The sequence below is a fragment of the Athene noctua genome, chromosome 5 (assembly GCF_965140245.1).
Source record: "Athene noctua chromosome 5, bAthNoc1.hap1.1, whole genome shotgun sequence".
NCBI lineage: Eukaryota > Metazoa > Chordata > Aves > Strigiformes > Strigidae > Athene > Athene noctua.
Genome location: NC_134041.1, coordinates 9,337,944 through 9,352,502, shown reverse-complemented (window position 1 = coordinate 9,352,502; position 14,559 = coordinate 9,337,944). Strand labels below are relative to the sequence as shown.

The 14,559-nt window shown below is 39.2% G+C and overlaps 1 protein-coding gene across 1 annotated transcript in view; it reads right to left on the bottom strand.

Annotated features, from left to right (window-relative positions):
* Positions 1 to 1,794: 1,794 nt before the first annotated feature.
* Positions 1,795 to 14,559, bottom strand: part of SPATA6 (spermatogenesis associated 6) — a 46,656-nt gene continuing 33,891 nt past the window's right edge. Inside the window, exons 12-14 of the mRNA XM_074906251.1 lie at positions 11,754 to 11,842; positions 7,729 to 7,933; positions 1,795 to 5,695 (exon numbers count right to left, since the gene is read on the bottom strand). Of these exons, the coding sequence (XP_074762352.1) occupies positions 7,753 to 7,933; positions 11,754 to 11,842 (270 nt within the window). The 3' untranslated portion in view covers positions 1,795 to 5,695; positions 7,729 to 7,752. The remainder of the gene's footprint in view (positions 5,696 to 7,728; positions 7,934 to 11,753; positions 11,843 to 14,559) is intronic.

The following is a 14,559-nucleotide window of genomic DNA, read 5'->3' as shown; positions in this document are numbered from 1 at the left end:
TCATTGGGGACAATTCCTCTGCTTACTTTCTGGTTTAGACTTACACATCAAGCTTTATTTCTGAGTGTGAAGGGGGGAGGACCAGGGTAACCGTTTTAAGAAACTCATAATTTTTGCTGCATTTGTTCAAAACAGGAATGTTGTTCAAAACATTCAGCTGTGATTCGCTCCCGCAGCTTCCACAAAAGCAGCATTCAATTTAATATGTGAGACTCATAACCAACTCACGCAGTGCAACAGTTCACATCAGTTTGAAGAAAAAAAATTCTGCTGGAAGCACAGGCAAGTAGCAGTGTCAATTTTTCATTAACCTACAGTCACTGTCTCTGTAGACTTACAGCTATAAGTAAGATTACTGTTATAATTTCTTCTGGTCCCTAAGGGGAGAGAAAAAAAACTTCTCAAAACTTTTAAGGTCATTAAAAACCCCCACCTTTAAATTGGAGGTAGTTTCAGTTTACTTTCATATTTCAAAATCAAATCTTAGCTTCAGCCTCACATCAAAGCACAAATGTCAGTTGCTTTGTTTCTACATCTTCCATGAAAGAAGTTCCAGTTTATACATGAGCTGAATGCCAAGTAAATAGATTTTCCGGGGGAACAAAGGCAGCTTTTTTTGTTTGTTTTAAACATATGTAAATAGAGTCCCAGGAGCTGAGCTGTCTGTCACTTCAACCAGGTTTACACTCATGTCACTCCAGCTGGTTATTTCTGACCGACCTTAGGTCAGAACTGCAGAAGTTTCCCTCCCAGCTCCTCCACAAACTCATCCCAGGCAGCTACTCGAGCCCTCTCCCTCCGGCCTTACACCTCAGCAAGGGGGAAACAGTTTAATATGTATTTTTCTTTGCTAGTTTCTTATTCCGTCCTTTCTTGTTTTTAAGCTCTAGCTGTAGAATCACAGAAATACTTTGCTCCTCTGTCTCAGTCACTGAGACGGTTCTGAAAAGCTTTCAGCAGATAAGATCAGTATCTGACAATATATGGCCACTATCAATAAACAGTCAGGGCTGTGTCCCTACATACCAGCGGTATATTAAAGACTGATGGTACCTACTGGTTCACGGTCAAGATTATAGGGGGCAGGGAAGAAACAGGAAGGGATGTGTAAGAAAAATCACTTTTTTATTTTTTTTAAACAGGAGGGCACCATCACTCTTGAGGTTTTGTTGCAGTACCAGGCATTTAAACAGCAGAGAGTTATCTTCCACAAAGCCAGGAGATGACAAAGGGGAGTACAATCCCTTCACGTGCTCATCTTCTCTCTTTTTTTTTTTTTTAAATTTAAAATAGCAGATCAATGCAAAATTCAGATCACTTAATGCTTGTTATTTCCAAATGGCTTGGGTTATCTCTTAATCTTCAGCATTCTTGTTTTGGGTGTAATACTGGGCAGCACTGAGGCATGCATCACTTTATAGGCTATGCAAAGCCACAATTAAGGAAAATCCTCAAGTACATGAGAAACCGCAGTTTTGATTGGCTGAGTTACCATAACTTACCGATAATTCAAATCACTCGAGTATTATTCAGTGTTTTCTTCTCCCTTCTTTTTTCATCTCTTGACAAGTTTACAAAGAAAAGAATGGAGCAGAGCTTAGCTGCATTACATCCAATATGCTGCCTACACAAACGCCAGAGAAGCTAAATGAACCCCAGAACATATGGCACTCTGCTGACAGAGCTCAGAAACTGGTTCTGCATGAGCAACAAGGAACATCTTGAAACGCACGAGACATATGTGTTTTAGGAAGAAGATTGAAGTGTTTCATAATAAAACAGGACAAAGTGAAATACAAGTGCTGTATAAAATTTTAATTAAAAACTGGTTTTACCCCTCAACGTGAATATACAATATGTTTCCCAGATGGATTTCATATTTAAGTATTATCCAAACCAACAACGTAAATGAGACAAATAAAGCCTTCAAAAATGGCACAGAGGCTAAAATGTATGTAAACACTAGATGACTGTGGTGAAAACAAGGCAGGCAGGGAAAGCAACCTCTCAGCAAATGTTTACTACTGGAGTACTGAATGAAACAGTTCCTACAACTATAGTCTTAGTAACAGCACAATTAGCTAAACATTCAAAAATTCAAGTCAGTGTAACAATACCAATAGGAGTGTTAGAATTCACCACTGTTCAGTGATGTAAGTGGTGCTTCTGACACTTATGAAGTTCACAGGTTGTTTTACACACCGATAATTCATGGCATGCCACACAACAAACCACTTTCAAAGTCTACCCCTGCTTTCAGCCTCCCACCCCCCCTCTGTGTGAAGCTCTGTTTGGTTTATAGCATCAGCCCTACAGGGCTACGCAAACACCTGAACGCAGAACAAAATTTTTGTGCTGTATCCTCAGGATCAGTAAATCCTTACGAACAAAGAGGGATGTTGTTTTGCAACAGACACCTCCTTTCCCTGAAGAGGTGAGAAGGCGGCTCAGATCACCACTTCTCAGACTGCAGAGAGTTCTTGGCTAGGTCAGAAGCAATCACCCAGAAGTGAATGGAAAGACACATGAAGAAAAAGCACAATCTCCACATTGATCAAGCAAAGAGAAAGATTACAGTTCCTTTATGTTGCCATCCAGACAAATTATCACTGCACTTCAGAGAATTTCTCACTGAAGACAAACAGGGAACAAACTGCACGTCTTTGGCAAGCCAACACCGATAACAAAAGGAGCTACAGCCTCATCTTTTAAGGGCTTTGGTCGATGATGTTTTGAATTCTAAGGAGAAAGCAGTAGAATCCAATGCAATCAATGGGGCTGGTGCTTAATCCTGCACTGTGTAACAGGAATATTAGGTATTCTTGATCACTTCCCACAACACTGGTTTATTTGTTAAAACTGAGAGAAACTGGGCAAAGACCGGTTCTCTGCTGCTACCAGAGACCATCACCTAAACCAGACATGGTTTCTGTCAGTAGATCATTAAGATGATCTAATTATTAAGATTAACATTAAGATCTAATGATCAGGTAGATCATTAAGATCATCCACAGAAGTGCTGTTCTCTCATAGCTTCATTTGTTTTCACCGGAACCAAGACGCTACAATTCACTGAAAGTTTCCCCAAATTCCTCAACTGCTAAACAAATCTCTTGAGATACTCTCAGCATCCCGGTAATGATCCCTCCATAACCACTGAATTAACATCATGGTAGGACTTCCTATGACCCAGAGACTCCACACTGCAAGATTTATACAGTTAAGTGACCACTGCTAAAAGGCTGAGAATTTTGTTGCATAGTTCAGTGTTTCAGAAAACACTTTCAAGCAAATTAGGAAGAGAAGAATTATATACTAAGATATTCCTTGTACACAGACTGAAAAGGCAGAGATTCCTTCCAACTGATGTTCTCTGACAAACCTATGGCACACCACACAAACTTCTCCCCTGTCAAGTTGCACACACCACTGCATCCCTTGCTCCTGGGGAGAGGATGCGATAGATGGTAATAGTGCTGATTAGTACACATAGCAGACAGCACTAAGACATCAGGATGACAAAAAAAAAAAAGTATTAAAAAAAAAAAGATATCATAAGAGCAATCAGTATAAGTATGATGAACCCAGATCAGGCAGGAGACAGAAGCTGAGTAGGATCCCAACTGTAAAGATTAGCTCCTAAAAGCACATGTAGTAAAGCAGTTCATTATCTTTTTCAGCCGTCTCTTAGATTTAATAGATTTCTATCTTGATAAGATTAAGACTTGCTTAATAATTGTCTGATTAAAATATAATAAACCTGGGAAAATTAAAATAAAGCCTTTTTAGTAACCTGGAGATGAGATGGGACTTTTCAGCCAGGCTTCTACAAAATAATTTCTGTAATGTTCACCTCAGGATCCCAAAGCACTTCACAGTCATTTAATTAAGCTTCAACAGAGCACAAACTCCCCATTTTACAGCTGAGGTAACAATGAGAGGGAGTTTGGAAAAGGCTGTTTAATACTGAGCAGAGCTAAATGTTCTGTTATTTTGCCCAAAAAATAGATTCCCAACACCTATAGGTAGATTTCTTTCTCCCCTCACCATTTTGGCAGCCTCCAAAGTAATAATAAAACTCAAATATGTGATGCACAATCTAAAGAACAGCCCTCATCATCTTCCAAGCTGCTCAGATTTGGAGTATAAACACTGTTGCCCATTTATCTTACAAGGCTGCTCCTAGCTGTTCCCATTACTCTAGCCATCCCTGTGCCTCTGGGCCCCAGTGGACCCACTTAAGATTCCCTTCTTCTAGTTTAAAACTTAGATAAGGCAAATCATTAAAGACTCTGACATTTTTGCCTCTAATCCACAACAGGTCAATGAGTGAGTGATTTCCAAAGCAACTACTAGTCAGCAAAGGATTTGCATTTCTACTGAATACAGGCGGGCAGTTTGTCTAAAGCCACCCCAAGATCCTAAACTAGATCAAGTTATTTGTAGGAAAGAGGGAAGGGAGCAATAGGAAGCAGACTCTGACTTATTAAAATGGAAGTGATTACAATATTACACTGACTGCATACTGCAAGCAACACTGGATGCTGAACAGCATTTGGTGAGAATACTCATGGGTTACAATAACTTGGGGAAGGCAAGAGAAAGAGACACACTCTACAGAAAAAAAACACTAATTCACTCTTAATCTAGCCCATTATTTCTAGATTTGAGTAGGCAGCTTTCCTTTAGGAGGTAAAATGATGGGGGTGGAATTATGCCATCCCACTGTCACTAACAGACCACTTTGTGGATGGCAAAAGATAAGGAATGAGCATAGAAAATGCTATTTAAAGCTCCACTCAGGAACCTAGAAATTTGCATTTGATAGAAGGGATTTAAATTGTATTAGAAGGCAAGGTGCACTAAACAATTACAGTTTATTACTATGTTGGTTCACTGCCTGAACCTATACTTATCACATACTGCAGTAGCAAAGGAGCAGCAGTGCTCGGTGCACTGGAGCTCTATGCATATTAATATGAGGGTTAGCTGAGCAAACAGGGAAGGGGCCAAATGCTTCTGAAAAAAAAGCAGTTTGCAGATTTTACGGACAGATCGGAGTAATTTGGGACTTAAGTCACATTTCAGAGAAAAGTTTTCCATTAACCAAACGGCATTTTCAGCACAGTGCTTGGAAGAGAACGCTCTTTGCTGTATCACAGCATATAAGCTGCAGAATGACTCTGACCCAAGAGAGAAACACATATCCTGCAGCAGCTGATTCAGAAAGACATTATACACACCATCTCCCCTCGCAGCTGGAGCAGGGCCAGAGACATTCGTAGTCTATCTGCTTCATTTGTTGTTATGCTGCATATGAAGGCTACAGTGCGAATATTCATACCGGTCAAAATTCAATATATGACACTTCTTTTTTTTCTCCCATCCAGTTTTCACCTTTGATGAAAAATTTTTCATCTTTGATGAAAATCTGAAGGTTGTTATATTACCATGTGCTTCCTTTCTTTAGCTGGGGGAATAAAACAGATACACCGCTGTCGTTCCTCTGGACCCCTCAAAAACATTCCCCTGTCTTTTCACAGCGGCCTCCAACCAACCTTACTCATCCCTTCCTTGTGCCTTGAGTTCATGGCAACTTGTGTCCTTACTCATCCATACAAAAACCCAACGCCTCAGCATTCGGACCTTCTCACACGCTGAACAAACAGGGACCAACATCTGCAACGCTGCATTGCTGAGGAGAGAAAAATCGAACAGTACTTCCGTCACAGAACCAGATTAGGCCAAAGGGGAACAGCCAACCTTCAGAAGACTGTAACTCTTACCAAACTATGACACTGGGGAGGGAAAACACAGAGAATACTGAATGAAAACTGTGGGATACCATGAGAACACTAAATCTTATGACTCAAAACACATACAGGAAACTGAAACAACCTTCAGATTCCAGTAGATAACATTTTAAAGCAAAAGCTTGGAAAGTATCTCTCAGAATATGTCCCGCTTGTTAAGGATCCATCTGAATATACCTACTTTCCTGAACAGCAGGGAGGAAGAACTATTTCTTTATGGAATAATATGGGGCCACAGGAACAGGCTAACGAATGAATACCAGGTACCAGTAGCACAACACTCCATGGCCACCATGCCTTCAGTGGCACAGCTTGGGTAAGTTTGACTTCTCACTTCTGCAAAAAAAGTGTACTGCTACTTCACAGAGTGACTCAACACTTACCCATAGCATAAGACTGTGCTACTAATGCCCTTTGAAAGCACTAATGTGCTAAATGGCATCAGGGACAGGAAGTTACCAGTGTTAACCCACTTCAACTGGTTTAACAGTTACAAGGAATAGAAATGTCTATATGCAAGACACTTCCTCTGAGAGTCCCCTTGCCTGAAACAGAAGCACACAGCCTTTCAACGTGCCTCCCCACTAGCATAATTGCTCACCAACTGCTTTCTCAAATCAATTATGTTGTCTCAGCATTAAAGGATGGAAGGCAGAGTAGACCAACTTTTTGTTTATCTAGGCATGCTGGCAGGTTACAGTCATATGTTCTGCCATCTGTACTGCTAGCTTCATCCTTTATCCAATCATAACAGGTAAAATGGCACTGGTGTAACTGAATCTGTTCGCTCAGTCAGGGAAGGAGCCAGAACAGGCATTTGTTCCCCCCCCTCCCCCCCCCCCCATTCTGAAAGGAAGCAGGAGATGGACACTCTTGCCCTTTTAAAACATTCTGCTTTTCAGTAGATGGGCAATTTGCCCCGGTCTGCTAATGTGGGATCTGTTCAATGCAAGGCTGAAAAGGTTCCATCCCCAGGGAAAGCATCAAACTGCTGATGAACATTTGGTGGCCTTTAGCAAAAACGATGAGATTTCTGCCAACAGGATCCCAGCAGACCGCGAAGGACAAGCTCCAAATTAGGTGGGATTGTGATGCAGGAACTTCAGACGGCCTGTACGGTGTATGAGGAGCTTGCTGACTAGCTCTAGTCTTCTCCCCTCTGCACTCCTTTCTTATTCATATTTTTAAAAATTACAAGTATACTGGCAAATGTCATGGCTGCATTCAAGAGAACCTGGAAACTTTCAAATGCACAGGGTGTGTGAAGATGACCTTTCTTTTGATACAAAGGCTGCTGGGCTGGGTGGTTTCTTTTAAAATTTGACAGTATTAGAAAAGTTGTGACTAAAGGTGGTTGCAACTACTTTGAAAACGTGTCTATAGGTCCGTATCAGTTTCTGCCCTTCTCAAAAATAAACAATCCAAAGGCAATTTTCTAGAAAACAATTCCCTTTGTCCCAGATAAGATGCTTTTAAATCAACACTCACATTCACCTTCCTCTTTAGACCCTTTCTCTGAACACAAGGACATATTGCTCCTTCAATCAATTCTGGTTATATTACTAAATAGCTTTAATTATTTAATAAGAATTGGCTGCAGCTGAAACCTGAGTTATGTCAGACAGGAGTGTCCAGCAGACCTATTAGTCTCCAAATGATTACCTTTTCATAGTCTCAAAGGAGCAACAACATTGTGCTTAACCATGAAGGGGCTCAGTTGCTGAGTTTTTTGGGGGGAGGAGGAGGGGAGGTGTGAGGCAGGGGAGCAGGAGGATTTTAATAGTTCCCTTTTGGCAACACAGGCCAAAACCCTGTAACTCCAAAACCTGGCCCAACCATAATTCCACCTTAAAAACAGAGCACAAATATTTGTTACATAAAAATAGGCTTCATTACAAATATGAACACTGTGTACTGTGCATTTCCAGGTGAATTACTATCAGGAGTGTGTTTTTTGGTCTGAAACAGTGCCAGAAGCTTTTCGGTACATGTTTCTGTATATTTTCTCGAGACTCTCTTCAAAGATCACTCTGTGAGGCTTCCCCTTGTATACGGCTGCACGACTAGACCAATATTCACCATCATTCAAGTGAACAGTAGTTTTCTGATGCACTGGTGAACTGTCAACAGAAAGCAGATAAGAAATAATGATCAAATCAAGATAAGGAAGAGGAATCAGAAGCACAGAAACACCAGAAATCCAAATGCAGAGCTGCTAATCACAGATTACCTTTCACAAATTGATAAAAAACCTGCACTGGAGCTACTTCTAAGAAATGGGAGCCCCATGTTATTCATTCACACAAATTCTCCCCCACTTATCTGAGTGCACCCGGTAATACCTCCCAAATAAAGAATTAATTTTCAAAGAGCATGCAGTAATTTTGCTGTATTTTGATAGGTAGTGTGACTAGGCACTAAGCCTATGCAAGAGCAACACAGTAGGATTTTTGTGTCCTTTGAAGGTCAAAATATAACCACAAGCAGCTATTTCAATATGAAGACAATCTATCAGAGGTATATTAAATTACTGTGGTTGCAGCTGCAAAGTGCTCTATCAGAAGCATCTTGGATTAGGTATTCTACCAAATACATTATGATATAGTGGCAATCGAGTGTTCCTTCCCCACCCCATCTTCTGTGTCACTGTTGTAATACTAAACACAAATACAGTCTCATATTTCAGTTGCTTTGAGAAATTATTTCCTGGATCTATGAAGTGAAATTTATTCTCTGAAAATCATTACAAAAGACTGACAAATCTGAAGTGTATATATCTAAACTTCAGGACTATTTGCCTTCTCTTAAAACTTTTCAAAACAAAGGCTTATGTCATCTAATGAAATGAGCCATTCTCCTGTAATAAAGAATGAAAGAAGTAGCTCAAAACTCATAAGCAAAAAATGACTACTGAGGTGACATTTTTCACATCTGCTCAGAGACTTAGGCACTTAAGACACTTAAAAATTAGGATTGAGTTATCTTCAGCCTTTTGTGAATGTTCTCAGTCTGGGATATGAAACTGGAGATGTGAAGCTTACAGTAACCATCTTCACTTAGGAAATGGATTACATTTCACAGAGAAGCTTTACATTTTCTTATATAAATATCATTTAATCAATCTACTGTGGACAAACCAGTACTTAAAACTTTGTCTTCCAGTTAATATCAGTAAACACCTGTGACAAAACTTAAAGAAACCTTATGTCAAATGACTCACAATTATCCTTCTAGCTAGGTGCATCAAAACACAAGATTTTCAGTTTAAGAAAGGAAAATGGTGAGAGGAGAAGAGGAAGATGTAGGATCAGTTTTCTAAATAAATATTTCTAAGCTTCCACTGTCCCATGCAAAACAAAAGAAGGAAGAAGCTTTTGCTTTTAGATATTTAACATTGAAATAATTAGGGCAATGTCAACCTATACCACATAAAGCAACAAGATCTCTGTGTAGCTCCAATATTAAAAAGGGAAGAAAGCCACTTTCACACTTTTTCGAAAAAGCTCCAACATGTAAAGTCAGCATGAAGCAAATTTAAACTGGTTTATCATCCTGGAGAGGGTGAACTGTCCTTCACAGTTTGGACACAAAGAAACCAACCTACCAAACAGCAAAATCAACAGACAAGTTACACAGGCCTGTGTTAAATGTAGACAAGTCAATACCCTGGGGACCCACCAACACCTGAAGTTTTACGTCCTCCTTTCTGCAGTCTGTGTTACCTCACTTCCGATGGAGAATTCTCAGGCCAACAAATAAGCATGGCACTAGGAGGAGCACTTGTAACTATACACAAACAGTTTGGACTCTCTTTTCCTTGTAATCCATTTCCTGCAGTCAGCCTTATGTTTGTCTTTTCTTCTACTAAAATTTTAATCTACATAGAGACACTCAAGATCTAACCACTTCAACTGCAGGAAAGGAAAGACTCAAAAAACAACAGTAAGTTTCACAAGTTCCTTATTCTGGTACTGACAAAGACATAAAAAAAAAAGACATAAGCTTAATTTTCTCTTCTTTTTTTTGGAGGGTGTGTGTGTGTGTGTGTGTATGTACTTCCTTTAGCCAGTCCTTGCACATGAGATACTTAGCACCAGTGAGGACAAAGATACAGCCAAGCTAGGGAAGAGTCCTCCTCCTGTCTCAATTGGAAACCAGCTGACAACTCGAGCTAAGCAATCTGGGAATTACACTCACAAATCATATTAACAGCAGGATTTCTGCACGCAACTCCCTGCTCTGAAATACCTGTCATATGCTTTTGTTCCCTCATACATCTCCTTTAAGAGTCCCAGAAGTTCTTTTCTGAGTGAATCATATACTAAATATTTCAGAAAACACGGTCCTTTTCCTTACTCCCAGTGGTTTTCAATCATCTATCTACTTTACTGCCAACATTTGGTCGACAGTACCATGTCCTTCTATGAACTCTGTCTCTGTCCTTGTATCCTGTTTATGAGCACTGTGGCAAACACTCAGCAATCAGACTGTCCTCGAGTCCTTTTATGTCCTGCCCTTCGGTGAATGGGACTAGTGCCACCAGCCTCTAAACCCAAGGAGCAGTCCTCTCCCAACTTGAGTACCACATTTCATATCCCGTCACTTCATGATTCTGTAGTATTAGGGTTTCTTTTTTTCTTTTTTTCACAGTCTGCAGTTTCAGCATCAATCTCAAAGTCCCAAAGCTGCCTCAGAACAAAAACTTGCACTTTCTCTCTCACAAACACATCCTACACAATTTAATTGCAGCAACTGTCAGGACAAAGGATAAGGGAGCAAAAAGGCTACACAGAGAATACAGGAGTGAGCACAGGTATAGAAATACTAACAACTCCAGTAGCAACTTCACATACATATGAAAATCTGACTAACTAGATCCCCTGCAGAGGAGACTACAAATTACAGGAATTTTTTAAAAAGCCAATAAATCATAAATGAAATTTTCTGAGCTTACTAATTGCAAGCAGAAGTTGACTATTACATCCAAATCGAATTACCCTCCTTTCAGTGGTATACACTGGTGATTCAGGAAGCCTTTGTTACAAAATACTGCATCACATTTAACTATCAAATGAAACCCTTTTTTTCCTAATGTCAAGCACTCTCAAATTTAGCACCACAGTTCTAGGACTTCTCTCTTACTATGAAGAAAAGCAGAAAAGCCATGTAACCCAAAAAATGTTTCACATTACTTTGTATCTTTCCTCCAGAAAGTACCTAAAATGTTGTACAAAATACTGTTTGTGTACATAGAGAACACCCATATTGATAACTTCTACTAAAGAAGTTGTCAAAATTAGTTCAATTGGTGTCTTTTAAGTAAATGTTCAAAGGAAACCCTAGTCATATATGTGAGGAGTACACAGAATATTTAACCCACTTAAACCAGGTTTTGAAGACCTCAGGTTTTCAAGATGTCTTCTGAAATATGGCATGCTGAATCACTAAACCATAGTATATATATTTGCTGTGGTTTTTTAAGATACTTCTCTTTTCCAAATGTGTTTTGGAAAAGAAAGAACAAACCAACAAAACAGCCCCAAACCATATTACTAAATAAACTTCAGTTTATTTTTGCACTCCTGTAGTTTTAAGAAAAAAAAAACCCAATTGATTATTTTTGAAGTGACATTTGCTCTCTGGTTGATAAAATCCAAAAACTACTGCCCAAATATAATTTTTATGACCAAGTCCAGTTCCAAAATCCGTGTTTTACTGAAGACTACATTGACACACTGCCAAACAGCATGAAAGGCATAATTATAGTTAACCGTATTTTGCTTTAAGGTGAAAAAGCTTGGTAGGACTAACTCCTACAGAAGTCTTTGCCCAGTGCAATATATTACATAGCTCAAAATAGGAAGAGAAATTTTTAGCTAAATTTAAAGGGCAATATCATGAGCATGGCTGTTCTGTCTTGGTCAGAGAAAAACTCCATACCTGCTCTGCAGTTCACTCAGGGATAAGGGTGCTTTATGCAAAGATTCTCTTGTCTTAGTCAAGTCTCCTTTTGATGAGTTACTCTCATCCTAAAAAAACAGAAATCAAATTCTCATTATCTTGGTTTCTGATTACAATAATCTCATTTCAAAAATACTTTCTTTCCATTTAGTAGAAGACTATTAAAGTGCTTACATTTCTTGAGGGAGAAAGGGACAAAGTATGAGACAAATGCCATTTATTAACACTTTTAATTAAGTTCAGTACAATTCAGCTAATAATTTTCAGGTAATAAACTGGAAAGAATTTCTGACAGTGCAGATCTAGAGAACTATGCAGACAGCACAAGCTTCAATTATCTTCAACAAACAACGTTGGTAAAACACTATGAAACCTACTGCTCAATGCGTTTTGTTTCTTGCAGAAAAGGGGAAAAAGAACCTAAAACTTATTATTTATTAGCTTTTATCATGAGCTATCATTATCCATTGAATGCATTTTACTAGACAGAAGCATTCTACACATCTGAATACTTTGATTCCACATAGAGGTCTGAGAACATGATTACCCAACTTTAAAAAAAAAATCTATGATACACTTAATGACTCTTCAGTAGTATTCTCAGGAGTCGCTAGAAAGCAGTCTTACCTTCCAAATGCTATCTAGACAGTAATTAACCCATATTTGCCCTCTTAGGTAAGTAAGAAACGAAACACCTCATGTGAAGGGAGCCAGATGCTCACCTGAGACAGGATGGTAGAAATTCCACCACACACAACCACATTTACTGTACTCTGAAGAGCAAAGACACTACTTAAGAGGTGATACTAAGTGATCACCTCTTTTTCACAGCTTCAGCAGAAACCAATTGCTGTAAGGATTAGTAAACAAAATCATCTTTCATGCTATAGAAGAAATAACTGGAAGAAAAGACAATAAATATAGTGGTAGATGGCAGTAAGATGCAGAGCAAGCTAAATGGCAGGCATATGGATGAGGAAAAACCCAAGACAATTTATTGTGGTGAAATACAAGGTAAGAAGTGTGTTTGTAAACAGGAAAACTCCTTCAGCAGTCACAGACAACAAAGCACTGAAGAGGAAATGGGGTACAGTGGTAAATAAAACCACAGCATTTGCCAGAGGCAAATTATGTTCTGAAAAGCAAAAAAGAGGAAAACATTACAATATTGTCAGAACGTCACAGCAGAAAGCTACAGTGGACACCCTAAGGAATCTGTAGCAGAGCTCCAGTCACACTATTTTTACAGAGCACTATGGAAACAAAATTTTGGAAAACACAGCTGGATGCTTCTGGGAATAGTTATTTAGCATTAGGCTCCTTGGAATGAAACAGAGTAAGAGATACTTTTTAACCTTTCAAAGTTTGGAAGAGAATCCAGACTGGAGCCAAAATCTACTCACTACATTGCCAGTGCACTTGCTTTACCATTCTCTACTTTCAAGATGACCCATTTAGCTCATCCATCCACTGCGTAACAACACAGCCTAGATTTTGGGCCATCTGGGGAAACACAACCAATCCTGTTGTATTTTACACAACTCACTGCAAGCAGGCCTGATTTTTTTTTTTAAGCGGGTCAGTTGCTGTTAGCACAGCTTTCACAAGGTAGCTGTACACAAACACCATGAGACTTCTCTGTAACATCCTCCTATTCCTTTTGCTCTGTGGAAAAAAATGGACTGAGAAAAACAGTTCTTTTCCGGCATTGTTCTGACCATGTTGGTAATTAAAGGCTCAAAAATCTTACCCAATACCCCGATATCTCATTTTTTTAGGGCAGAAACATGAGGTTTTCCAACAGGAGAGGAAATAGAAAAGCATTATCTCTGATCATTAATCCTTGTGAGTATTCAGCAAGTGTTCCATACTGGAAGTGACAAGGTACGCTAACGGAAAGCCAACAGAAAGTATAGTGCTTTAAGAATCTAACATCATGCTTGCAAATTTGTGTGTATTTGTGTAATATAGCTGCAACAAGTCAATGCCAGCATATGTGTAAGTCATTTTAGAGTAGAATGTTTTAAATTATATAAATAAAATAAGTAAATAAGACAAAAATCATCGAATTCTCCTTTACCCATTATTATATTTAATAGTCTTTATGACTGTATGAAGACCGTGTAACCAGCCATCCAGCTCTCCTAACAAACTAGTAAATCTTTTATCGTAAAGTCATGGTCTACTGTTCAAGGAAAGTAGTCAAGGACCACTGCAGACAGTTCAGGCTGTGCAAACTTTCATTACATGTAGGTGATGGACCGTCATGAAATCCAATTTGTTATCTTAAGTTCATTGAAACATCAGAGAAGCCTTTGACATGATTTGTACCTATTTTGGAGTGGCTGAAGCACAGAAAAATGTGATGGGCATCTTTTATTTGAGAGGCAGCAGCTCACAAGATCATAACATTTGTATACAAACTCAGGGAGGTACAGCATGGACTAGATCAAACAGTCTTAGCATGCCCGAGAAAAGGTTGTTCAGTTTAAAACAAAAAGCACAACAACTAAGCTAAAAATGAAGCTTGAACAGAAATGAGAAAATAATCAGATTAAGAGAGCACACAGGCAACATCAGGAGCTCCCCAGGATAAATAAATTTAGGGAAATAAATAAATAAATGGAGATTTCAGAGCTAAGACAGATGTTCTTCAGTACATCTTGCAGCAGCAGATTGAAAAAAAACCACCTTCCCTTCTGCCCCTGCGCTCTGCCATGGGTTTACTGTAGTCAATACAGCCAGCACAGCTCACATGCCAGTGCACTAGTGTCACGCCTGCCCT